The sequence below is a fragment of the Oreochromis niloticus genome, linkage group LG20 (genome assembly GCF_001858045.2).
Source record: "Oreochromis niloticus isolate F11D_XX linkage group LG20, O_niloticus_UMD_NMBU, whole genome shotgun sequence".
Lineage (NCBI taxonomy): Eukaryota > Metazoa > Chordata > Actinopteri > Cichliformes > Cichlidae > Oreochromis > Oreochromis niloticus.
The window spans coordinates 9468737-9495031 of NC_031984.2; the positions used below are offsets into that span (position 1 = coordinate 9468737).

The 26295-nt window shown below is 39.4% G+C and overlaps 2 protein-coding genes across 3 annotated transcripts; both read left to right on the plus strand.

Annotated features, from left to right (window-relative positions):
• Positions 1-1990: 1990 nt before the first annotated feature.
• Positions 1991-6601, plus strand: rnf41 (ring finger protein 41). Of its 2 annotated transcripts, none has more exons than XM_005448454.4 (7): positions 1991-2147; positions 2944-3026; positions 3838-3947; positions 4043-4314; positions 4485-4620; positions 4941-5044; positions 5126-6601. In XM_005448454.4, exons 3-7 carry the CDS (start codon positions 3858-3860, stop codon positions 5478-5480), a joined length of 957 nt encoding a protein of 318 aa, XP_005448511.1. In that variant the 5' UTR covers positions 1991-2147; positions 2944-3026; positions 3838-3857; the 3' UTR covers positions 5481-6601. The 2 variants fall into 2 exon arrangements, with proteins under 2 accessions (XP_005448511.1, XP_003438948.1); XM_003438900.5 differs by having other exon boundaries at positions 1997-2147; positions 2947-3026.
• A 1418-nt stretch (positions 6602-8019) lies between these two features.
• Positions 8020-26138, plus strand: dgkaa (diacylglycerol kinase, alpha a). The gene is made up of 24 exons (XM_003438901.5): positions 8020-8424; positions 15074-15177; positions 15503-15579; positions 16766-16895; positions 17078-17152; positions 17233-17282; positions 17372-17446; positions 17744-17860; positions 19437-19554; positions 19724-19812; positions 19927-20046; positions 20269-20367; positions 20608-20694; positions 20834-20907; positions 21001-21075; positions 21222-21307; positions 21395-21484; positions 21658-21818; positions 21910-21974; positions 22358-22448; positions 22575-22761; positions 24761-24878; positions 25054-25114; positions 25223-26138. The coding sequence occupies exons 2-24, from the start codon at positions 15102-15104 to the stop codon at positions 25295-25297; spliced, it is 2196 nt and encodes a 731-aa protein (XP_003438949.1). The 5' UTR covers positions 8020-8424; positions 15074-15101; the 3' UTR covers positions 25298-26138.
• The last annotated feature ends 157 nt before the right edge of the window (positions 26139-26295 follow it).

The window sequence follows — 26295 nt, forward strand, 5'->3', positions numbered from 1 at the left end:
AAGCGACATTAAAATATTGATCTGCTGGAGTTTATACCAGATTGAACCACTAGTTTCATAAGAAACTAATGTAATAAAACGAGTGACTTGCATGCAAAAGTAATGTGAATATTGCCATATCTAGCTCTAAGTTTCCTCTAACAGCGAGACTAATTTGAACTCAATTTTATCTTGCTTAAAACCACATAGTTTTATAAGAGTACCAGTGCAGTTCAATGACACCGTGTCAGTGTTGGAGGAGCATGCACTCACACTGTTATAGACGGAGTCATTCATTTCAGTGTCTGCCCCCTTCTGCTAAACCGGATCCACCCACTCTGCATAAAGTGCATTTTCTATCTGGATATTTCTACCTATTTTTTCCCCCCTTCCTGTTTACCTTCTGTCCTAAATATAACATTATGTTCTTTCACTGCATGGCTGAGAAAGAATCGTGTCATATTTGTGTGGCTGTGCTGTGGAAAAGTAATGAGCAACCCTCTGTTTCTTTATGCTTTGCTAGGAAAATGGCAAATGGTTGCAGCAATTCAGCTACATGCACAAACATATCTTGAAATCTGGTATTTTGGCAGATTGCACAACTCCAACAAGATTGAAAATCAATATTTGGTATTCCTAAACGATGCCTGAACTCTCTTAGACACATTTTAGTCTGTAAGTAGTCTTCAGGAATAATTATATAGGCATCTTGAAGGAGATTCAAAGTTCTTCTTTGGATGTTGGCTAATTTGTGTTCTGTTCCCTGTCAAAGTCACCCCCACACTGTTGATGTCTAGGCTCTGGGAAGGTCAGTCCATGATGGATAGTGATCCATTTTGTGTGTATGGTTTTTTGTTTGTTAATCCGGGTATTCTTTAACTTACTTTGCTTTTTGTGGTCATTGTCATGATTATAAATTAAGCCATTCATTGTTTAGTTCTCTCCTGACCTCCTCCAAACATTGAGACAAAAATGTAAAATCTGGATTCATCATCCTCACACCAAACTGGTCATTACAGATGGATCCCCCTCACTGGGACTGGTCCTGCAAGAGGTTTTTTTTCCAGGTAAAGGGAGCTTTTCCTTCCCACTATCACCAACTACTTGGTCACAGGGAATTGGGATGTTGGGGTGACTGCTGGGGTTTTCTTTATTATTACCAAGTGTATACCTTACAATATAAAGCACCTAAAGGCAACTGTTAATGAACTGTAAATAAAATTTAATTTAACTGAACTGAATCACATGTTGCGACTCATTGTCAGTCATGGCATACCTCAGCATTTTCTGTTTTAATTTTTTAAGAATGGCTTCTTGACAGCCACTCTTCCACTGAGACCATTTCTAATGATGCATTTCTGAGGTCCTGTGTCAAGTCTTTGCTGACTTTCAGACACAGTTTTTTTTTAGGCCTTCCACTTCTTTTGTCTTCCAACAGGCTTCTAATAACAAAGTACCTAAAGATGCAATTTAAAATCAGATAAATTAGCAAAATCTTTGCTAATGCGTTATCCAAAGACACAACACTAGTTCATCCCATGACTTTGTTGCTTTTTAATGCTTGAATGATTCATTCAAGTACTAAAAAGCTTGTCTAATAGAGTTTAAGAGAGAAAAATGTTTTCATCTGAATATGGTGGATAATAGGAATGGACTGAAAATGAATGAATAAAACAGCCAATGTCCCAAAAAAATCTTTGAAAAATCATCCAGAAAACCTAAAGACGTATTGTTGAAGACAACTTTAAAAATATAAGAAGATCAAAATGGAAGATTTTGCTTCCTGGAAGGAAATTATAAAGAAATGAGAGGTAAATCAAGTCTTTTGCAGATTACTGTATGTATTTGTGCCATATTTGTCTTTAAAAATGAAACCATCACGGAAAAAAATTAACTGGTAGTTCTAGTCAGATTTGTGTAAATGTGTATTATAATATGGTCTGTAAATGAATGAAGATAGAAAGATGAATATATATAGAGAGAGAAAGTTAAAGGACCAATCAAACGAACGTTGTAGCAGTACGTCATGACGTCGCCGCTCGCTTGCGTCTCAATGACGCTGAAGTGTAGGATGTAGCACAGGACGTGGCTATCAAGCTCCTAGCTACACTGGGACGTCTGAAAAAACACAGAATTCGTCATAAAGAACTAGTTTAATACACGCTTAGGTAAGTATATCTGTTAGTTATGGTATTTTCTTCTAGAGTGTGTAATTGTAAACGGATATTTCTCTGTGTAATACTCCTAGACTGAGCTCTGTCTGGTTAGCTTGATGCTAATATCCAGGGAAAACCAACGGTACCGTATTTGCTAAAAGGGATGGTTAGTGGAATAGCGATAGCTACATGTAATTCGTGACTAGAGAGGGGTGCTTATATCTGAGCATTGTTGTGCTTTTTGTGCGATGACCCCAGTTTCTTTAATTATAAACCCCAAATAACAGGGGCAAAGTACAGCGTTGTCAACGAAATATCTTTCACATAGCTAACGTTAGCAATGCTAATGTTTGCAGGGCATGTTGAGAGCAATTGGAGAAATGGGGGTCTGTAAATCGCCTACATGTGCCGCTTTCAGTCAAATTGGGTCATCAGCCAGTCAGCTGGAATGACAGGATGTTCTCATTAGGTGCTGTAGGTGACAGTAGGGTTAAATTTACACAACGTTAGGTCAAGGGCATCGAGTCAGGGCTGTGTGCTCAATGTCTTGAGTCATTGTTCCTTTAAATTTTTTTTGATTAAAGCAGAAAACGATGTTCATAAAGATAAAAAAGGTGTGGGATGCTGTTAGGTAAAGAATATAGATTATTGCAAGAAAATTTGAAAACGACTGAGCTCACGTCTTTTTTAATATATCTCCAGATAAATTGCGTCGATCTTGGATTTTGTTCCATGCAAGTGCAATCAATCTAACAATCTCTATGAATGTTATAATTTTTCTTTTTCTTTTTTTTTTAAACTCTTTTAGCAGGGAGGCCATTTTACCAGATGTGACGTATCAGCAAAACATCAGGACCTGAATGGAAACATTTGAGGGCTTTTGTGCGTGAGGTAGGCTTAAAGTATTTGAACTATGTAAAGGATTTAGGCAGATTATTTGGCATTGCTTGGCAAGTAATTTGTCAACACGTCTTGGTAAACTTGTCACTGTTCTTTGAATCTGGGTTTTCTCAACTGCTTTTGATTCTTTATGTAAACTCAGACTGAGCTGATGGTGTTGAGCAGAGTTGTATTATGAAGCAGGTTCAACATATCCAGGTTTTTTTTGCATTAGCTGGCTTTACCAAACCTAAAACTTTATTTGGACATAATGAAGATTTTTATTGATTCTCACACTTGCATAAAAAGGGAATTTGATGCATCACATGACTGCTTTTCAGCATAAAATTGCCAGATCGTGTGATAGGGATCTAGAAAGAACATACAAAAATATAACCTCATTATATTTTAATAATTGTGGCAGTTGCTGACAATTGTAAACCAAAACTCTGAACACGACCTGCTCTGGACCAGGTTAAGAGTTTAACATGAGTTACCATGGTGACCAACTTGACACTGAAAACTCTTGAGTTTTAAGCTTGACATACACTGCTGAACTATTAGTCTCGCTTTGTGGTACACCCCTCAGGGCTAGTTGAGTACCATCTGGTGTTTTTCTTGTCACTAAAAGTGTTTGTTGTTTTTTTTTTTAATCACTTTGGGGTCATTATCATGCACCCAAATAAATTTAGGATCAGTCAGTGCCTCTCTGTTGCATAAGAATGCAAAATACTTAAAATCTTTGTACAGATTAGTATCATCTGTGTACAGTTGTGTCTTTAAGAAGTTAATATGGCTAAAAACCTTTTTGTGTGTTGTTCAGGAGGTTGTGGGTAATGTACCATGGGGTACGACGTTACGAGGTTTCAAGGGGAGGTGGATGAAGACCTGTTGTGTCCAATATGTAGTGGAGTGTTAGAAGAACCAGTGCAGGCAAGTCTCTGATCAAAATACACCCCACCTTTTAATTCTATCTGTTTTTCTGACATTAAATTTGTCTTCTATGCATATGGATTTTTCCACCTCAGGCTCCACACTGTGAACATGCCTTCTGCAATGCCTGTATAACGCAGTGGTTTGCCCAGCAGCAGATTTGTCCTGTTGACCGCACAGTAGTGACGCTGGCTCACCTCCGTCCTGTGCCCCGCATTATGCGCAACATGTTGTCCAAACTTCAGATCAGCTGTGATAATGCGAGCTTTGGTTGCACAGCCACACTGCGGTTGGACCAGCTGCAGTCACATCTCAAGGACTGTGAGCACAACCCCAAAAGGCCTGTCAACTGTGAGGAGGGATGTGGGTAAGTGGATTCCATAGAATAAATCCAAAGCCTTATGTGACATCTATAGAAACACTAAGACAACCATAATAATATTACCATAAATTGTTATAAGAATGTGACCTCCTTTGTATTTTGTAGTATTAAATTTTCTTTTCTTGCTTAATATTCTGTCTTTCTCACTCTTGCAGGCTTGAAATGCCCAAAGATGAGTTGCCCAATCATAACTGTATTAAACACTTGCGGAGCGTTGTCCAGCAGCAGCAAACTAAAATTTCAGAGCTGGAAAAAACTGTAGCAGAACATAAACACCAGCTGGGGGAACAAGTAAGAGTATTTTGCCAACACAATAGTATATTTTTGACAAAATATTAGGTCTAGTCTTGATAAAATATTAACAGTTGTCTGTCTGTATGATATTTGGCAGAAATAATTTGAGTGCCATGTCTTTGTGGTATAAGACACAGATGCATGCCTGTTATACGTGCTTGATGGACGTGCAATAACAATGGTCTCCTCATTCTTATTGCACTTTTTTTTTGGTGTGGACATGCATCTATTTGGGCTTTTTAAATGGGCAGTTGCAGATTTTGTACTTGAGGCAGTTTTGAGAGGTTTTCATTCACTCTATTGCTTTTCATTTCCAGAAACGAGACATTCAGCTGCTAAAAGCCTACATGAGAGCAATTCGCAGTGCAAACCCGAACTTGCAAAACCTTGAGGAGAGCATCGAGTACAATGAGATACTTGAGTAAGTGAAGGTTTCCTTTCCTCTCCCAATATGTGATCTGAAATAAATTCAGTTCCTAATTTTCTTTTTTTAAATCTTCAGGTGGGTAAACTCCATGCAGCCTGCTAGAGTGACACGCTGGGGTGGCATGATCTCCACTCCTGATGCTGTCCTCCAAGCAGTCATCAAGCGCTCCCTCATTGACAGCGGCTGTCCTCTCTCGATTGTAAACGACCTGATCGAAAACGCCCACGAGCGTAATTGGCCGCAGGGACTGGCCACTCTCGAGACGCGGCAGATGAACAGGCGCTACTATGAGAACTACGTTGCCAAGCGTATCCCTGGCAAGCAGGCAGTGGTGGTGATGGCCTGTGAGAATCAGCATATGGGGGAGGATATGATCCTGGAGCCCGGCCTGGTTATGATCTTTGCGCACGGAGTCGAGGAGATCTTATAACTGTGCAGCTAGCTGAACTGATCCAGCGACGAGTAGGGACGTTTTGCTTTGGGGGTTTGCTGTGATGAGTATGATTTCTCTCTTTGGAGTGAAACCTTTTGAATAAATCTGGCTTATTTAAAGTAAACTCTTAGGCTTACTCCTAAGCTTGATACCTATGCCTTAAAGTAAGGACAAATGCTTATCGAACCTGGCAAATATAAACTTAAACTGACTGATATCTAAGATAAAAGATGAGATGTGATGTTTACAAGGTTTATATTTAGTGCATTATCTGATCTGATTGTTCTGCTCCATGTCCTGATAGAGTAATAAGCCCAAACCCCAGTTTAATGTGCTCTGTTGTATAAATGCTTGTAAATAGAAATACTATATTGAATTATAAATGTTATACTCCTCACTGTAATTAGATTGTGATTTTCTGTTTTTGTTAATCTCAGTTCTCTTTAGTCAGCTTGTCTTACTGTCTACAGGGACGTGCTTGCTTTAGTATTTAGTTTCCTGTGAATATTCCCAGAGACATTGTGCTTCTCAGTTTAGATTGTTCAGACCTTCCGTGCCATTTGTTTTATTTATTGTGTTGCCTTTCACACAAACATGCTTGAAGATGTTATGATGTGACATTTGGAGCTCTGCCTTTATCGGTGCATTTGAAGTTCACTGCAGAAAGAAATTGATTTTGTGTTCTATCTGTTTGTTGCCTCAGTTGTACATATAGTCTGTATGTTGGGTCCAGTGAAAGTTTTAAAGTTTGGGATATGACTATGTATAATGAGCTTTGAAAAAGTGTTGTGGCTCATTTCTGATTTAAATATAGACATTTACATTATAGACATCTTTTCATTATTCACAGTTGGCTAACATTGTCACTGAAATGCCACTAAAACCAGACACAGCTTGGAGATTGTACCAGTATTTGTAAAGTCACTTTTAAGGCTTTCAAGAGGAGAAATGCTTTGCCATTAGTCACTCATTGCTGTAGTAAGACGAGCAAAAAAAGCTGTTGTTATAGAAACCCACACAAGTGGATGATTCCCTTTACTATTTTCCTTGTTATTGTTTTTGTTATGTGTCTGTTATGTACCATGTTGTACAGACAAGGTAATAAAATGTAAAATCTGGGTGGATTTTTGTCATTGGAAAAGCCTGAGTTTATATTTGGCTTCCTAATTAGGAAAAAATGCAGTTCCTTATTTTACCACAACATGTCATCAGAGATCTGCTGGGAAGTACACTTCATAATTCACTTCAGCTTGACTGCTTTATATAAAGATTTAAGTCCAGAGAAAATTGCTGCAGCCTGTAAGAAGTCACGATATGGAGTGTGAGGTGGAGCTGACCCAGTTTACAAAAAAAAGAGGAAAGTTTAACCACAAAACTAAAGATGGGGAAAAGTCTGACTACTCTGACCTGACTCACTCTCCTTTTCTAACCCAGACACCCACATGTTTTCCATGTCTGTTATCCTCTCCTGCCAGCCTCGTCCTCATTGTGCAGCTTAATCCCTCACCATTGTGCTCAGTGGAATGTGAAATCATGTGCTTTACCAAATATTGTGGTTCTTGTTAAAAGTCCACACATATAATTATGTCATGTGGTTGGTTGACGACTGGTATGCTGCAGTACCACACTGGCCAGAATATTACAATACACCTCAGAATACGTGTAAATGTGTAATAAAGTACTTAAGCCTTTCCACAAGAAGCATAATTTAAATAAACAGAACTTGGCTTAATGCAGATGCAGAGGAAGCATTTACCTCATTTAAGAAAATGTGGCTGCATTATACTGTAACCATATATGTGCTTGTTAGGAAATAAACAGGCAGTGCAACTGTTTGAATTTCACTGTTATATTAATGGGCTACTGTGTGAGCAACTACTTCACATACCAGAAGCTGTACGGCCTTCACCCATAACAGACATCTTGCATGGTAAGTTACATTTTTCATTTTATCTGTAACGTATCCATTGTTAGTGGTGTACAAATGTAATGAAGTAAAAAAGAACAAAACAAAACAAAAAACAAAAAAAACCCTTTTATTATTTAATTACAAAATACTCGTTTCTAATTAGCTGAAGTTAACGTAAAACTTGTCATCAAGTTCACGTTCACGTTCGATATCAATACGCACTGTTTGTTAAAGATATGAGTACATAGCCGCAGTATTTACAGTATTTCACTGTTTACTCACTATTTGGTTAAAAGCATACCTCAGATAACAGCGTAGCCTCTATAAGGCTTATAACCACGTAAATACAATTAATATTTATTGTTATTGGTCACTAAGCTATAAACAAATTATATCAACACCAATGTGGCTCGAGGTCTGTAGCCATAAGTAACGTTAGCTAGTTACTTTAGTATTTATTTATTTTTTGTTAATGTTGTTACAAGCAAAATTTGAAGGGGTTATATGGTGGTATTACTTTATTGTAACCACGGTGGCGTTAAGTTCTGCGCCTTAACATGTGACGTCAGCTTCATCACTTTAAAAAGGCTCATGATGGACAGGAACACCAAAAACAACAACAGCGCTGCAAATGATAAGACTGTTGAAAGCATTACGGTGCAGCTTTTAGCGTATACTTCCTGTAAGGATGCAGAGTGATAACTACGCTTTTACAGCTGCATAATTTAAATGAAGCATTACTTTCTAACTTTGCAGATGGACGCACGGGACCGAAATAACGGGTGTGTATTGGCTAGCAAAGGAGGGCGCAGATCAGCTGAGGCGGTGCTTCACATGAGGGATCCTCCGCGCTCACAGTCGCTGCTCTGCGCAGTAGTTCACCGCTTCCACTCGCCAGACCTCGCTGCCTCCGTTTAAAGTTAACGACCACTTTGCTTCGCGTCTGAGGGCAGGATTTTGGTTTTGATTTTTTCTGCTGCCCAGCGTCGAGACGGTCTGTGTAAAGGCAACCAACACAGTGGCGACTGAAAGGTAAATGACAAAAAACAAAACCTTGCACCGTTCGCATTGATCGAAGTTTTAACAAACCCTCTATACGTCTTTCGGCTGCAGATGAGCCTCAGTAAAATAAGACAGGGTAAAATTTCGTCTAGGTTTTGCGTTGCTATTAAGAACTGAATGAAAAGATCCGAGCAGATTCATGAGGATATCGATGGCTTTCAGCTTAGTGCTTTTTGCTGTTAATAACAGAGTAATTCACTCAGCAGATCAGCCTTTTAAAAATCCCCAGAAACATGCATAATTTCAGTTCCCTTTGCCAATAAGTTTGGTACCTTTGCCAGCCTATTTCATGTGACAGAGTAGGAAATGGTAAGCATGTAGGCTGCTGAACACCTGAAGATACTTCATGTAAAACACTTACTGTTTTCTGTTTGTCAAAGCATGTCAGCAGCATACTCGACAAACAGGTTATTGGGTGATTACACTGCCAGATAGGATTTTATCTGAGTAACCCCCATCTGAGATTACAGGTGTTGCAGGGTATGGTGCTACACCAGTGGGAAAAAACAATAAGTACACCCCATGAGGGCTTTTGAATGAGTTTTCGTCACTACTGGGAAGGCAAAATCCTTCCTGGTGTGAAGTAGGTGATGGGGCACGTTGGTGAATAGCACTATTGCATTGTTTACTCAAACCTCTCCTTTCACTGGCATTTGTCTGCAAAGCATGAGCGTGAGTCCCTATGTTAAGTGGAAAAACAAAACATACAGGTCTAGATGTTACGTTTGTGATCCCCCCATCACCACTCTTTTGGCCGAAACTGTCAGTTTTGCAAGCGCTTTACATCCAGGTGATTTGATTTACAGAGCTGTTTTTCCTTTGTCATCTTGTGAACAGGTTAATTTTAACGCTGAAGAGGCTCCGAGGTGCTCATTTGTTTGTGGCTGCAAGAGGGTTTTTAGGAACAGACAATCAATAGTGTAGTCAGGTCAATTGTGCCATTTTTCACATTTGCATCACAGGCTAGAGGATGTAAATTAAGTAGAATTAAGCCCATTCTGTGACTTTCGGTTTAACTTGCACATTTTTAATGTTCCAGCTATAGTTTTGCAGGATATGAGAAAGGATGAGCTTCCCTTCCTAGGAAACCAGCCTAAAATTAATGAGCTACTCCCTGTGAATTTGGCATGAAGCGTCCCACATCAGTAATTTTCAGTATCACATTATGGTAGCATGCTGCGACTTGTAACGCTGATCATTTCCAGTGAAGAAAATTTCTCAAAGTACAGGTTTTTTCCCAGATCATAATTGGTCTTTAGTGGGAGGTAACTGCACAAGTAAGCATGATCAGATCACATAAATTAAAAGCAAAGATTAGGTACCTTATTTGACAGAAATCCAGGCATTTCCACGTTAGTTCTGACAATTTTGAAACAAAAATATGTATTATGCAAGAATTAATAAAGCCTCAATCAACAAAACTGGTTAAAAAATCATTTATTTACAGTGCTCATTATTTTTTTCTGGCTCTGACTGAACCATTTAAAAATGTTCAATGCAGGAAATCCCGAATGAGAAAAGACAATCTGTATATTCTAGCTCTTTCGGATGGCTCCAAAAGACTAAATTACTGGCATGATAGTGGAAAATACTGCTGAACAGCACTTGAGATCATTTTAAAAGAAATGTGACATTTGTTTCATTTTTAGTTGTGGAGAGACCTGTGGGTGAACCAGACGAGACTCCCTGATAAGTGCAAACAGTCACACCATAAAAGCAATGTGGCCGTTATATGACAGCATGCAATCTCACTAGTCTGGGCAGGTTTGAGGGTTTTTTTCTGAAGGCAGTATGGTGTTCTACGGGGCTGCCTCCACACACACAAACACACACACACACACACACACACACACACACACACACACACACACACACACACACACAGCTATTATATAAGTCACATTCAAGTCTGAACTCAGAGTGATGGGCTGCTTTCACTTTGAAGCTTGTGAGCATGTAAAGCCTTGCCTACATTCCAAGAAATGTGTGATTCATGCTGTGGTGAATAGCTTTTGTTGTTTTTTGTTCAGTCTTTTTTTTGTCTTGATTTACAAGCCATGTGTATTATGTTCACATTATCCAGTATTCCTCCTAACTGGAGCCTGCAGTTTGCATTCTTCATATATCACCAAACAGTGGTAGACAAGGGAAAGCCCTGTTTAACAGAGCATGCTCAGTTCTGACTGTGGAATCGTTGTGGCCCAGCTTTGTGTGCTCTATCTATCTATCTATCTATCTATCTATCTATCTATCTATCTATCTATCTATCTATCTATCTATCTATCTATCTATACTGATCGATGAAAGTTATACTGAAGTTTTACTGAAGATGACCCCCCCCCCCAAAAAAAAAACACAAGTAAACATGCATTACATTACATGTGCAGAAGTACCATTTTTCCTCAGTTAGTGGTTTGTAACTTCAGGCTTAACCTGCAAACTGACCCCTTCATGCAATGAGTCACAGTAGCATCTGCATGTAGAATGCAATTTGGAGCGTGTCCTCTAGTTTTGAAGGCCAACCAAGACCTGTGGTGTGGGAGGAGGCACCAATGAAGGGGGAAGACTCACAGTTATGACTGGGCTCCCCTTCCCTCTAATGGATACCCCCCCTTTCTGCCTCTGGATCCTCCTACCTATTAGTCACCCATGGCAGCACTTTGACAGAGAGCAGCTGATGTAGGGAAACACTTTCCATAGCAACCAAACATGTCTGTCCTTCCACTTGTGTTAACCCGATGCAATCGGCACACGGTTCAATGAGCAGACTCGTTGTAGATTCGAGAGAAAAACAAATGGCCAACATTATATGTAGACTTCTCTCTCTTCAAAGAACCTACGCAGTGTTTTCCAACCGCAGAATGACGGAGTCAGTGACTTACACCCTGCAAGTGTTGCAAAACAGCAGATTTCCTTGACACAAGGCGTAGGCGTTATGACAGCTTGCACAAACATTAGCCTGCGTGGAAAAAGGTCATCCCCAAGTATACCTTCAAGTGCCTGTTGTAAACATGGTGGTTTTAGGGTCGTTGAGAGTTTTACATGAAGACTTTAAGAGCTTCATAATTAAACCCTTGCCATCTGTTAAGGACAATGCAAACGGAACTGTCGCTTTAATCCTCCAGTTTTATTTTTGTCGTTTTTTTGTTGTTGTTGGGTTTTTTTTTTCCGTGTGGTGAAAGCAGTTGCTTTGGTGTTTTTTTCTTTTGAGCAAGTGGTCAGAAGTTAAAGCCGCTGTCAGGCCCGAGACAGGTGTTTTTTTTCAGAAGTTTATTTGGGAAGTCGATGTTGCTGTCATGAGTCGTTGCTAACCACTTTAACATTTAAATTGTTCTTCAGTGCTATTTGAAGAACGACTACTGCGTCAGTAGCTTCTGTGCACGGCTGCTCAGAATACGTTGCATCATTTATTCTGTACTGATTATATGGAGCAACATTTTGTTTAAACAGTTATACCTCAAACTGTCTGTCTGTCGAGCAAATCAAAGTAAATCACGTAGAAGGATTGTACTCTTTTTAGGCCGAATATGAATTTACATAGCCAAGACTCTAACACATAAACTTTATATAAAGGAACACAAACAGTTCCTTCATAAGGCATCTGCCATTTAATGTTATCAGTGGGACCTTATTGACTTGACTTAGTCACATGGTCTGTGTTTGGTTTTACCGAGCTTCAGGCATTCGTGAAACCTCCTGAAATATGTATGCCCACTTTAGTAAGCTCATTTAGTCAGGGCCATAATTTTTCAAAGAAATCCATCCCGTGCTTTTGAGTGTAGACAACTGGCTCGGTGTGCATTACACTCTTCATCCGTCCTCTGAGAACATAGAATGCTTCTTCCTGTCCTGACCGGTCCCGATTTCCCACTCTGCATCGTGCATGCAAATCATTATCTAATCAGGAAGTGTGGAATCAGATTACTCAGATAGGCTCAAGATCTAGTTGAACCAGACAATAATGATGATGATGGTGATGATGATGACCATGATGCTCTGGGAGGGAGAGAAAATAGGCACGATGCTGTTTGTGACATCATAAACAAAAAACACCTAGAAGGTATCTAAAATGAGGTGTCTTTTTATCTGCAAATAAAAAATCACTCACAAGCTTGTTTTTAGTTTATTTATTGGGTGTTTAAAGAGATGGAGACAGGAGAACATTTATAGAATAAAGAGGCTCGGGCTGTAATCTGGTGATCAGTAGCAGATGGCTTCTCATGATTCCTTCATGTGTCACTTTGCTGTCGATAAAAACCTGGCCCACCTGATCGGCTGCATAAACAAAGTGCTAGGCAACGGCTCTGACCTTTTGAGGGAATTAAGTGAGGACAGCCTGAACCTTTCAGAGCCCAAAGAGAGAGCAAATGGATCCAAAGGGAGTGGGTGTTATTTCAGATTATTTCATTTCATTTTCTCAGGATGTTCTTTAAGTACTCTGATTTTCCTGTTTGGTTCAGGCAGCCTTCACTGATGCCTAAACAGACTGCAAATAGATGTGTGATAACACCTGTAGACAGCTGTGTGAACAGCACATTTATAGTTCGTCAGCCCGGACAGAACACCACCATGAAGTTTTTTTATTCTGTTATTCATGAGACTGGATTTGCAGCGTGTGCATGAATCTCTTCTTTAATAAGAAACAAACAAAAATGATTTTTCTTGTAATTATTTCATTAATTATTACATTTTTAAGCATGAAATCACCATAATTTCTAGTGGGTGCTTTAACGTTTGTTCATCATCAGATTAGTGTTCTCAGTTTTTCAAACCTGATGTAGATTTTTTTTCTGAATCTATTTTGTTGTTGTTTGTCTTCAAAGTCTTATTTTGCACTCCAGTTTCCATTTCTAAACAGTAATAAAATCAATTAGGAGACGATTCAAACTTTCTCATAGTGTACTTGTACTCTTAGAGAGCGTTATATAAACGGTATTTAATGGTTTCAAGTACCCATTACCGCTGCACAAGAATGCAGGAGAAGAACGGATTGATTTATAAAAAGTCTTCGCTGCATTACCTCATCATGGTAATATAATTCAGACAAAACCTAATGTAGCTCGCTGTGATTTATTACACAGAATGACAAATACAAAATATTCTGTCATGTGAAGTATTCACGGGTTAAACCAGTGCTGGTGTAATCCTTTTGAGAAAAGCCAAGTAAATTTAGCAAAAGAATGACAGGATAATAATAGATGAGAAAATGTGTAAAAGAAAGAATTCGTGACAAGTTCAGAGGAGTCATAAAATCTTTGAACAGCCTGAGTCTTGTCAGTTTTACAGCAATATTTAACACTGTACCCACGTATCCTCTCATTTATTTAATACAGCAAGGGTTCTGTTTGATTATTAATTCAATATTTCTTTTCTAGATGGGAGAAAATGTGGCACATTTTTTGCCTTAACATTAAAGAAATGGATAGTAAATCAGAAAGGCATGTGTGCTATTTCTTGGTGCCAGACCTGATGGAGAGATTTCCTGGCTCACCTAATTGTAGAACACTGATCACGAGTACGTTAGGTATACTAGAAATTTGCTGTTGATTTTATCCGTGCATTTCTTTTGGAACCATTTTTATCGACACACATCTAAAACAACATTAAACAGGATGTCAGGATGCCACTTTGCTCCCTTCCATTAACCAGTTTCTCCTCTTTCTTTAATTAGTAATGAGCTGTATGCTTTCCTGTCATTATAGAATTCATCCTCCATCATGTGGAATCGTTAAAAGAAACATACCAAATCTTCATCCGCACTTCATGCTTCCTTGCTTCTGAACGATTTGCCGGGCCAGTTTTTATTGAACTTGCAAGCTCCTTTTCTGTGTCAGATTCAAATTTCATGCTCTCTTTCAGCCTTCTGTGACATTTAAGTCTCTTCCTTTTGTTTAACGGGGAGGCCCCTTGACGAGCCAGTTTGGTTTTTGCAACATCTCCACAAGGTTTTATTGTTTATCTGTGCATTTTAACACACCAGTGCATCTTTTTGTCCTAAATGAAACCAAAATACTCTCTGTAGCTGGTACTTTGCAAAACTAATGTGGGCCAGTGAGTACATGGAAAAAGACTTTGGGTGCAAAAAATCCCTAGACACAAGGCATCATGGGAAAATTTAGCCTCAAATTATTTTTGAAAGCCTTTCGGCCCAGTTTCCATTGGCTAGTCGCATACTCTGATGGTGCGAGATCTAAAACAAACAGCGTAAAAGCACAAGTCCTTAAAGTTTGCTGTGTTTGGCAGTGAAGTTGTATTTTAGTGCATCATATGAGGAAAAATATTATCATGACACATGTTTAGGAAAGACTGGAGCTGGAGCACAGTGACAATATTGCGTTCTGATTAAATAACGTCCTGTTGTAGTTGTTTTCTGATTAAAGACATTTTAATGTGTGCACAGTTCTGTGTATTCTTGCTTCTGCTTCAAAGAAAGTTTGGATGTTAAGAGTGATTCTCCCTGTCTATAATCATGGATTTTTACAGAGCGAGATGTGAGATGCTATCTTTTGCTTGCAGCCACGCTTTTATGTTTTACAAAGAGGCAGGCTAGCGTGCACCCACCTTCTCTTTTCTCTCCGTCTACATCTCACTGTTTCTCTCGCTGCCTGCTTGTTCACAGGCAGGCAGTTTGTGCAGAAGCAGGCACCATGTCCTCCCCCACAAACCCAGAGGTGAAGGAACTGAACCCTGTCGACTTTATCCAGCTACAACAGTACATTGAATGTGAGTACAGACAGGCGGGCAGGCAGGCAGCTTTCTCAGCGCTTAACACCCCCCCTCCACTTCCACTTCCACCCACACACACTCATTTACACTCGCTCATGGTTTCTCATATCTAGAGGAGGTAGCAGTCTACCACATTCTCTTTTTCTGCAAATTGAGCATGCATATATATATTTTGTTGTACTCCAGAAAAATCTATATTTATGGTGTAATCATATATACAGATGACATTTCAGAAGTGTGGATTAAAAACATTTGCACACAAAGTCGAATGGATGAAGTGTACGTGCGTATCCCTGTGTGACCTGCGTGCCTTTGCTTCCAGACAACAACTTGAAGGTGAAAGATGTGCTGAGGGAATTCTATGCAGATGGCAGTCTGGCCCGGCACAGGCATGGAGAGGTGAGGGGACAGTGTGTCCTGCTGTTCACAGTCAAATCCATCCCTCCAAAACTAATTCACAGAGATGCCATCTAAAAGCTTCATAACCCAAGAGAATAATAGGCCCGAGTGTAGCTGTTCGCTGTAAAATGAGAATAAGATTTACGTGTATTGGGCAGTTATTAATTATCCTTCGCTGATGAATTAGATTTCAACCTGCAGTATCGATCAGGCTGACTAAGCTGTCCATGAGAAATATCGTCAGCGTATTCAAGCGAGACTGCAAATGTAAATTACCTCCTTAGATTTGCCCACGCAGCAAGGCCTTGTTTAACAGTGTGCTGGCTTCCCTCATGCAGTGTAAGCTCAGATGTGATTGAACAACAAAAAAAAGATTTCTCAAATCAATGGTTGACTACTAATTTGCGAAGACAGCAAATACAATAATTTCTTAAGTATTTATTACAGGAGTGAAAGTTTATTTGCGACTTTGAGTTTAATTAGAAGAATGAAATGTTGTTTTTCATAATGGGAGAGAACACAGTTGCGTCCATAAAGTTACAAGTTAATTGCTGTGAAAATACAAATACGGCTACAAGACTACATTTAAATGATTTGTTGGAAATGTTGTGTTTTGGTGGTGCAGCTCCGTTAGTCTCTCTCCCTTGTTTTTTTCTTTGTGTGATCCGGCTGCCTTGCATTCATATTATTTATTACTCGGGCGGCTCTGCAGGGTAAAAAGTAGGGAAATGGAATATGAACAACAAATGGGTTTGTAGTTCACCATTATCAGGGGACTACAGCTTGTTAGCCCTGCAGCATAATATCATGTGAGAAACACAGATGCCATGCCAGACAGATGGAATGAAATTTTCAAGCAGGAGCTTATTTTTTTGTTTTATGTCACTGCCACATGACACCCTGTAGACACTTTGTTTTGGTAAATTTGTAAATTATTGAATTCAATCTATTTAAGAAGCTTTTAGGGCTTTTAGGATCTTGTAAATCCCTATTTGAGCTTAGAACAGCTGATAAAGCGACACTTGTAAAACATAAGATTTTCACACAGTTGTTCACAGTATTATCTTTTTTTATTTTCAGAAGTAACAAGCATATTATATACAAATAAGCTTTAAAGCATTCATTTCACACTTTACTAGACCGCTGTAAACAGAACATGCTTCTCCCATTCATCTTTTTTTCCCAGTGCATCAATGAAGAAGGCTTTCGTCTGTTTCTCAAGACATATTTAGAAGTGGAGGACTTCCCTGTGGATCTCTGCCAGAGACTCTTCCTCTCCTTTCAAAACTCTGAACCCGGCCAAGAAGACAGTACCAGTGAGATTATACATACGCACCGTGCATACAAACAGCTTACAGCCTTTTCAGCCGACCCTTTTCGCCTCATGGCCGATTTGGCATGCGTGCAGTTATCACCACATCCCTGCATCGTACTGTTTGTCTACATATGGTAACTAGAGAATTCACAGCCTCCTCTCTCTCCTCAATCTCTCCTGTAGAGGAAGTCTTCCTTAAAGATGTCTCATGTTACTTCTCTCTACTTGAAGATGGCCAGCCCAGGGACAAACTGGAGTGTGAGTTTTTGTTTTCTTTTGTGCCCAAAATAGTAATGACTCATCTAGCAGCTCCACTTTCATTTCCATTCTTTCTTTAGTTGCTTTCAGGCTTTATGACAGAGATGGGAATGGAGTATTGGACAGCTCTGTAAGTTGTTGAGAAAATCTTTTAAAGTATATTTAAAACATCTTCAAAACAGCCGCAATACCAAAACAAGCCTGCTACATTTTGAACAGGAAGTGGATCGGATTATTGCACAGATGATGCACGCTGCAGAATATCTCGACTGGGATGTGTCAGAGCTCAAGCCGGTAAGTCCCAGAATATCAATGTAATGCAAATATCCTGCATGCACTGCACTTAGGTAAAGTATAGTAAATGTATGTGAAGACAGATTTATTTGCACAAGACATCCATAGCAGTGTCAGGTACACACTATATGACACTTCTTGTTACTCATTTCCCAGAGGTTCATAAAGTGATAAGCCTCTCTGCATATACAATTGACAGATTCCCCAGCTCGACTAGTTTCAGAAACCACATGGCCCTTTAAGTAATAGAAACGTGTGTGCTGATTGGATAATAACAACTGAATGTGATTTCATCAGGTTCTGAAGGACATGATGACAGCAATTGATGCTGACAGCAGCGGCACGGTTTCTCTGGATGAGTGGGTACAAGGAGGCATGAACAACGTTCCCTTGCTGGTCTTGCTGGGTCTAAAGGTGCTTTTAAAAGGAGCGTGTGTTGGCTGCAAAGTCCAAGCTCAAATATATTTCTTTTTTATAGCAGATATTTCACAAAGTGGTAACTACTCTTGTAAATTCCTGGCCTTGCATGCCTCGCCTCTGTCCTTCGCCTCCTCCTCCTTTTCCCTGAAGCCCTTTTTGCCAACTCACTGTTACAGGGTGTGGTAGTCTCATTCCTTCCAGTGCACGCTCTGCACCATCAGAATGCCTTTGTGTTTTCCATTTATTCTGCACAACATGAATGCTTGAATACTATAGCAGTGCTTAGCGCTAGGGCCGTGTATATACAACTGAGGAAATAATTAAAGGAAAGCACCCTAAGATTAAAAGAAAACAAATGACAAAAAGGGTTTCCCTTTGTTGGTATGTGCTAATCCATGTAATTTAAGAAATATTTTTATATGCTTGCACATCCCCTTCCACTCAGAGCTAGACTCTTTTGGCACTTAAAAACTTAAACCCAAAGAGCTCAAGCATCATTGTTTGTTATTTTTGTAATTTTATTTTTGTGGATACAAACCAAGCAGAGACAGCTTTGGGTCTAATGGAATTTCACTTGAGAGACTTTCCTCACGTGTCACTCTGACCTTTTCCTAAAATGTTTTAATCCTCTTGCACTGCCAAACAGAGTAAAACGGTTTCCCACCACCATCTGTACAATTTGTATATAAGTCTGGTATATTTTAATTATTATAAATACTTAACTTGGCAGGAGTTACACATGCTTGCATTGACCAGTTGTATTAATCTGAGGCTAGTATTCACAAGAGTTAGACAGAACTCTCCACTGAGAATTCAGTTTTTAATTTCATCCCTTTAAAATGAATCAATTTATTATTGGCCCTATACTTTAAAATGGTTTATGAGATCCGATTTGTGTTATGGGTGTTTAGTGTGTTGCCAACAATATAGAAGCCATGCACAGTCTGTTTGACAATTAGCTGCAGCGATCTAAACCCACAAACTAGATTGTGTCACTGGGTTTGGCCTCTGCAACAATGCCAGGGACTTCCCCTCCAGCTATTTCTAGCCACCAGTGGACATTTGAAGCCTAGGGTGCATAAATTCAGCCCCCTTACAGTTCCTGTATGCTGATTCGCAATTCTGTCTACTGATCCTCTTGCAGCAAGTGAAAGGGTGATACATCCTGTCGTTAAAAAAAAAAAGCATTTCAGTATCTAATCTGGATAAGAACGCTGACCACTCAGTAAACAGATTGAAAGTAATTTTATAATCTTCTGTTAAGTGAGATTATAGATAGTTTTGATTTGAATGTCCATGAAGTTGTGCGTTGTGTGATGATATGTAGAGTCACCGCCATACTGCATAATGAGCCATCTCATTAAGTTTAATAATGAATGGGTGCAAAAGATGAAAAGCATGCCTTGTTGTGGAACTAAAATGTAAGAATTGGAAGAGAGAAGAGCTTCTTTTCTTGCAAACATATATTTTTCTGTTCAAAAATCATATGCACAAAATAAAAGATCATAAACCATTTTATTCTTCCCTTTCTTGCACTGACTTCTTCATTGACTGTTGTTTCAACAAACAGATGATCCAGAAAGACGGGCAACACCTATGGAGGATGAAAAATTTTAACAAGCCCGTTTACTGCAACGTGTGTCACAGCATGCTGCTGGGTTTGAGGAAGCAGGGGCTGTGCTGCACCTGTGAGTACAAAAACTAACCAGAAGAGGGCGCAAGGCAGTGTCTAATTTGAAAATTGCATTAATTTTTTTTGGATTAATCAATTCTCATCCGCCTCCTTGAGATTTACCACAGTAATTTATATGTGTTTACAAATTATGTGACAGCTGGTTTGTGTGTCCTTTTGCGCAGCCTGCAAATACACAGTCCACGGTCGCTGTGCTAACAAGAACCCGGCCCCTTGCGCCAGGACATACGTGAAGTCAAAGAAAGAAATAGGGGTATGCTGATGTCTCCATGACAACCTTTACAGTCACATGCACGGTCTAAATTTGATTTCATGCTATGTCTGAGTGCTCTTACATGGACAATTTAAAATCCATCCCCCTTTTCAGGTTTCAACACACGACTGGGTGAGTGGGAACTGTGACTCTAGGAAGTGTGACAAATGCCAGAAGAAGATCAAGAGCTTACAAGGCCTAACAGGCAAACACTGTGTGTGGTGCCACACGATGGTGAGCGAACATATCAGTGCATGACTCATTTAGGAATAAATTTGAGTAAATTACTTTCTAAGGAAGGAGGCGATTCGATTTAGTTGCATTTTGGAATTGTTGTTTGCATTTGTATCTATTGAATCCAGGAAGGCTTTTCCCCGCCCTTTCTATGCAGTTTCTTTTAATTGGATGCTCTAAATCTGCTTTGTATTTCTGCGTAATTTTATTTGTATTCTACAGCGTCATGATCAATGTGTGGACCAAGAGTCAACACAGTGTACGTGTGGGCTGCTCAGAGACCATATTCTTCCTCCATGGGCCATATATCCTGTTATAAAGGTACACAACTATCCTCAGGCACATCTCAAGCAAATGCACAGCTCAAAGAGTACGCAAACAGTGCCTCTCTCACACCAACGCAAAACATAACATCAGCCAGAGGCTGTTTTTTTCATTGGTAAATCATTCTCACCTGTGTGGCATTTTGTCAGGTACACAGTGTAGATGTTTTTTATCCAAGAAACACTATGATATTTTTAATGATTTATTTACTCTCTGCCTTTATTGTTCTCCCTAAAGGAGAGACCAAATAATGTAAAAAATGGCTGCTCAGGGTCAGGAGATGACAGCGAGCTCAATACCACTCCTGACGGACAAGTGCTTCAGGTATTATTCATGCAAGCAAAAGCTTTTCATTAAAGCTGAATAACAAGAGCTCGAAAATGTACACCATGCTATTAGTGTGGGGTTTGCTTTTTATATTCCTTTAGTATAATACCTGTAACATTTGTTTATTAATCATCAGATCTGCCCTGTGCCGAACACCCATCCTCTTCTAGTGTTCGTCAACCCTAAAAGTGGTGGTAAGCAGGGAGAAAGGTGAGCTCAGAAAAGAATATTTTACTGGAAAAAGAGATTTCAAATCCACGAGCGTTGTGCAACTTGGTTTTCTTTGTGTTTTCTTTATTTCAGAGTGCTGCGTAAATTTCAGTTTTTACTGAATCCACGACAAGTATACAACCTTTCAAATGGCGGCCCTGGACCAGGGTAAGTGAAGTGATACAAGAGTTTTTGTTCAAATTGATTTTAATATTAGATTATTTCTTACCACATTATCCTGAGTACTTACTTAAACCTCCATAACTTCCTGTTACAGTTTTTTTCCCCCAAAATCTCTTTCAAATTTCTTTCAGTTTGAGTTTCTTCAGAAACCTTAAGGAGTACAGGATCTTGGTGTGCGGTGGAGACGGCACAGTTGGGTGGATTCTCGATGCAATAGGTGAGATTGTTGGCACAAACTTCACAAAATCACATGTGAAATTGATTGTTACACGCTTTGTATTTCCTTCCCTTTTTTTGCATTCAGACAAAGGCAATCTGCTGGTGCGGCCACCTGTCGCTGTACTTCCTCTTGGCACAGGAAATGACCTTGCACGATGCCTGCGCTGGGGAGGAGGTGAGAAATGAAGAGATGAAGTGTTCCCTTATGTAAATAAGATAATACTTGCAGGTCACTATTTTCATGCTTTGGCGCCACTGTCTATTTGTACTTTCAGACAGTGTTTGTACTAAGTAAATTGGCTTCAGCAAGATCTTCAGATTAAAGTTTTCTTGTCTTCATATTTTAAGGGTATGATGGCGAAGATCTGAACCGTATTCTTAAAGACATTGAGGGGAGCTCCCAGGTGCTGATGGATCGCTGGAGCGTGCAGGTTATCACTGATGAGAATCAAGAGGAGGGTGACCCAGTGCCGTATGAAATAATCAACAACTACTTCTCTATTGGAGTTGTGAGTTTCTCATAAATGTGTAATACAAGAGGAAGTGTTTTATTTTCAGTTTAGTAGGTCGTATAATTGCTGTATTGTTTTGTGTTTGCAGGATGCCTCCATTGCCCACCGGTTTCACACAATGAGGGAAAAACATCCTCAGAAATTCAACAGCAGGTTTGCATATTTGTTTGAATATTATGTGTCTCTAGGGCACATTGTCAGGAACAGCAAACAAAGCGAATGCATTCCTGCTTATAGCAATACAACAGTGTTTCATAGCTTAACAGATGCACAGTTTAACAACACAATAGAGCTAAAAGACAGCAAATTTTCTCTTTGCAACTTGACTTCTATATTTCCTGTTTGCCTTTGCAATTGCTGCTTTTTTTAAGCAGTAAAAGACACAAATGCTCGAGGTGACAGCAGATGTCTGTGGCAGCAAGTGTTGCTGCTTGACTCCTACTCTTTCTAAAGCGCCGCGTGCGCTAAAAGGAGAAAATGTTCTGTGAAAGTGAAGTGTCACTTAAACCTAAAGGAGACGCTTTTTCTAACGGCAGAATGAAGAACAAGCTGTGGTATTTTGAATTTGCCACTTCAGAAACCATCTCTGCTTCCTGCAAAAAACTGAGCGAAAACTTAACAATCGAGGTGAGAGCACAGCACACAAGTTTGCAGTTTGCTACTTTGAAATAAGTAGCCTCGATACAAAACAGCAATCAGAGACAGCGCACTGATATTTCACTCTAACGCTGCGGTGTGCTGTACTGTCTCCAGTGTTGCGGTACTCCCCTGGATCTCAGTGGAGTGTCTCTTGAGGGTGTTGCTATCCTAAACATTCCTAGCATGCATGGTGGGTCCAACCTGTGGGGTGAGACCAAAAAAGTGGACACTAAGGGACTGACGGCGCAGGAAGAGCCGGAGGTGATCATCAATCCAGAAATCCTGAAAGTGGCTTCCCAAGGTATTTTGCAGTTGACCTGTATTACTCAGATGTCTGATCTAACAGCAGTGGTCCTGAGAGAACACAATGAAATACACAAATTAATGAAAATATAATTAGCAGCAAGTATAAAGTTTATCTAAATTCATCCTCACCTCAAGCCTCATCTCCTCACCTGAAATCACTTCTCTAATACACAGAAACGTGCAATAATATGTTTATTTATTTCTGATATTGTAACGATTTCTTGTCGGCAAATTAGACGTGCAACATCTGACAACCAGCAACATCGAAAACTAACCAACATCAGACGGATATAAGCTAACATTATGTTTGCTTTAGTGTCCTAAAGATTACATTTTCCCTTTGTTAAACAGTTTGATTACATTCCTTTAACGTATGGAAGTTTATTCAGTATGTGAATGTTATCAGCAGCACTTACTGATAGAAAAGTTCAGCTTATCCTCAAACTCACGTCAGCATCAGCGTCATTGGACAGAAGTGAGCTTCACTGACTCATCGACTCACATTAGACTTTTCACAAAGTTTAACCTGTCACCAACTCCTTTATGAGTCTTTTTACGAGCCACCAGCAGTGCATTAAGTACTTATCTCTTCATCCATTCTGCCAGTATATATCCAGAGTATATAAACTTACTTCCTAGAGGAATTTCACAATTAAAAATGTGTTGCGGGCAACATATATCTCTCTCTGATAGTTTTAAATAACCAGACAATCCCAAAATACACGGTAGTCATTTGCATTTTAATTTCCACATTTTCTCCAACAGACAGGGGGTTGATGTTCTAGCAACAGTACTAGAGGGTGTAATAAAAAATAAATTTATTCCAACCAAACTTCCTCTGTTTCTAAATTGCACAAATTATAATAACAGTCCAATGAAACTGGAACCCATATGATGATGTTTGGTCTAACTTTGAATGTGGCGTTACTGATTTTCTGGCCACTTGAGGGCAGCATAACCCTGTGTACACGATTTTGACCCCTTAAAGGTCATCTATGCTGTACTATACTGTACTTCTGTCCATCTCCATATATTTATTCTTGGCTTTTACTATAAACATATTTACTACAGAATTCACATTTAAAGATGATATCTATTTATCTTATTTATTTGTAGCAGCCCCTCTTCTTTCTTTGAAAGCGATAGTCCATTTAAGTGTTTAACTTTTTTATGACTGGCCAAAATATTAACACTTAAATGCAGGGTTTTAGTGCATACATACAAACAAACAAGTACCTGGTGCTATTTGTGTAATCTGGTTATTGAACTTTATGATACCGAGCCACCAGAATAGCAAGCCAAAATTTCAAGGCATCTGTATTCTTATCTGCAAAAAAAATGTTTATGTGTCATCTTCCATGTTCTTAGTTCTTCTTTTGATTGTACTGTAAAGTTCCTCCACTATCTTATCAGAAGATTTCATGCACTACAGAAAAGGGTTTTGGTGCCCCTGGTCAGCATTCATTTGAAGTAGGCCCAATTTCTCACAGAAGGGATGCTTAGTTTCCACGTGCCTCTTCAGTGCTCGAATGGCACCATGTTAACATTAGCCAACTTCTCAGAAACGATGACGCATGCAGGCTGAAAGCTGTTGACATCTCAGCTGAAATCTTAAGAAGCAGAAACCAGCTTCTGCAAAAATGTTGTTTTTTTTTTTTCTTTTTTCTTGAGGTTCTCTGCACTAGTGGTTAGTTATGGTTTGCTTCTCAAATCAGTTTCCTCCTAACTATTCATCTCTGTGCTGTCAGCCAAGACCTGAGTCCAACCATCCCGCCATTGTATGCACAGAGAAATAAGTGCACGTAAACTGCAGTTGTTTGCAGGTACATGATGATTATACATTATGTATGATTATTCATATACATTGGTGTGCCTCAAACCACTGCTGTCATTGATCTCCACTCTGATGCGGATTAAATATGAGAAGTGGCATCTGCCTCAGGCCCAATCTTGTCTTCCTTCTCTGGACTGATTAGCCTCTGCTTTCTTGTCAGACCTCAGTGATCGGCGATTAGAGGTGGTCGGCCTTGAAGGAGCCATGGAGATGGGCCAGATTTACACTGGACTCAAGAGCGCGGTGCGGCTCGCGAAAACTTCTCAGATCACCATCAGGTGAGGGGGGAAAAAAGACACACGGACATGTTCAGACATGACAAGGCTGGACTTTCAGCTTCAACAGTGGGTCGTAGTTAGGGATCATCGTTAGCTAATTTACATAAGAAGATACATTTACATTTTAATGACACATGACCTTCCTGATGCATTCTGTTTATCCCTCTCTACGTAGGACAAAGAAGGCATTACCAATGCAGATAGATGGAGAACCGTGGATGCAGCCTCCCTGCACGGTAAACACTGCACAGGCACAGAAACACAGGCTGCTTTAGTATTAGAGCAATGCAATGAAGTCACATGCCTGAAATGCCTGATTTTATATATTTTTTTTTAATTTACAGATTCACATCACACACAAGAATCAAGCCTGTATGTTGATGGGTCCTCCGGCCAAACCATCTGGCTTTTTCAAATGAAACAGACTGACGACATGCACGTGTTTGCTGTATATAGACAACTGACTCTTTTTCTCTGTAACATAAAATCAGTTTGGATGTGTATGTTGTAGAAAAACTGCATTGTGACAGTCAAAGTTAGGATAACTATTTCAAAAGTTCTGCATTACTGTAACACATAAACTAAGCATGGCATAATACAAATACAAATGTTATGGTACGATAAGTTTGCATTGTGGCAAAAATGACCAAATTTTCTCAGTGTTTTCTATCAATACTCAACACTTGCTGTGTGAGTGCTAAGTGGAAGTGCTGCTTGGTAGAAACTTAAAGCAAGCTGAATATCATGCGAAGAGTAGAGTATTCAGCTCCATGTGCCTTTATTAGCTGTTCTCTTCATTATGGCTTAGGTAGACGAACATACAGGCATGCACTTTGAGCATAGACCATGTAGTATTGCTGTTTCGTTGTTGTTTTAAAGAAAGTCAGAAATATGTTTGTGTGAATTTGGAACCAAGACAGAAGAAAAGACAAAGCTACATTTCAGTGATGTTGAAGATACTTGAAAGTGTTATTGGGAATAGTAAAGAGGCTGCATGTTGATTCACTTCCTCCTGTTCCCGTGTGTGCGTGTGTTTGTGTGCATCAGTGAGCGTGTATGAGTGTGAGGGCATAAAGCTGAGATATGTTGATTTTAATTTGTAATTTGTGATGAGTTCAATTCGAACTTATTGGTTAAGATATGTTTAAACATGTTTATTTTTATTTAAATGCTTTATAAATCATATCATTCCAGTATATCAGGAGGATGTTGATGTAATAAGTAACTGTGTAAAGATTTTAATAAATCATCTGGACTTCAGTTTTTGTTTTGTACTTCTTACAATTCGATAATTTTTACATACCACAAGGGGGCATTGTTAACTTTTTTTTAGTCCTGGGTCATGCGCTCATCATAGTCTCTCTCTGTGAAAGACTTTTTTTTTTTTTATCTTAGAGATTAATCTGTTTAGTGTCAC

Coding starts and splice junctions, on each gene's coding strand:
- rnf41 (XM_005448454.4), top strand. CDS start 3,858: ATGGGGTACGACGTTACGAGGTTTCAAGGGGAGGTGGATGAAGACCTG. Junction 3,948..4,042: donor TGTTAGAAGAACCAGTGCAG/GCAAGTCTCTGA, acceptor TTTCCACCTCAG/GCTCCACACTGTGAACATGC. Junction 5,045..5,125: donor GAGTACAATGAGATACTTGA/GTAAGTGAAGGT, acceptor TTAAATCTTCAG/GTGGGTAAACTCCATGCAGC.
- dgkaa (XM_003438901.5), top strand. CDS start 15,102: ATGTCCTCCCCCACAAACCCAGAGGTGAAGGAACTGAACCCTGTCGAC. Junction 20,047..20,268: donor GTGTGTGGTGCCACACGATG/GTGAGCGAACAT, acceptor TGTATTCTACAG/CGTCATGATCAATGTGTGGA. Junction 20,695..20,833: donor CTGACGGACAAGTGCTTCAG/GTATTATTCATG, acceptor ATTAATCATCAG/ATCTGCCCTGTGCCGAACAC.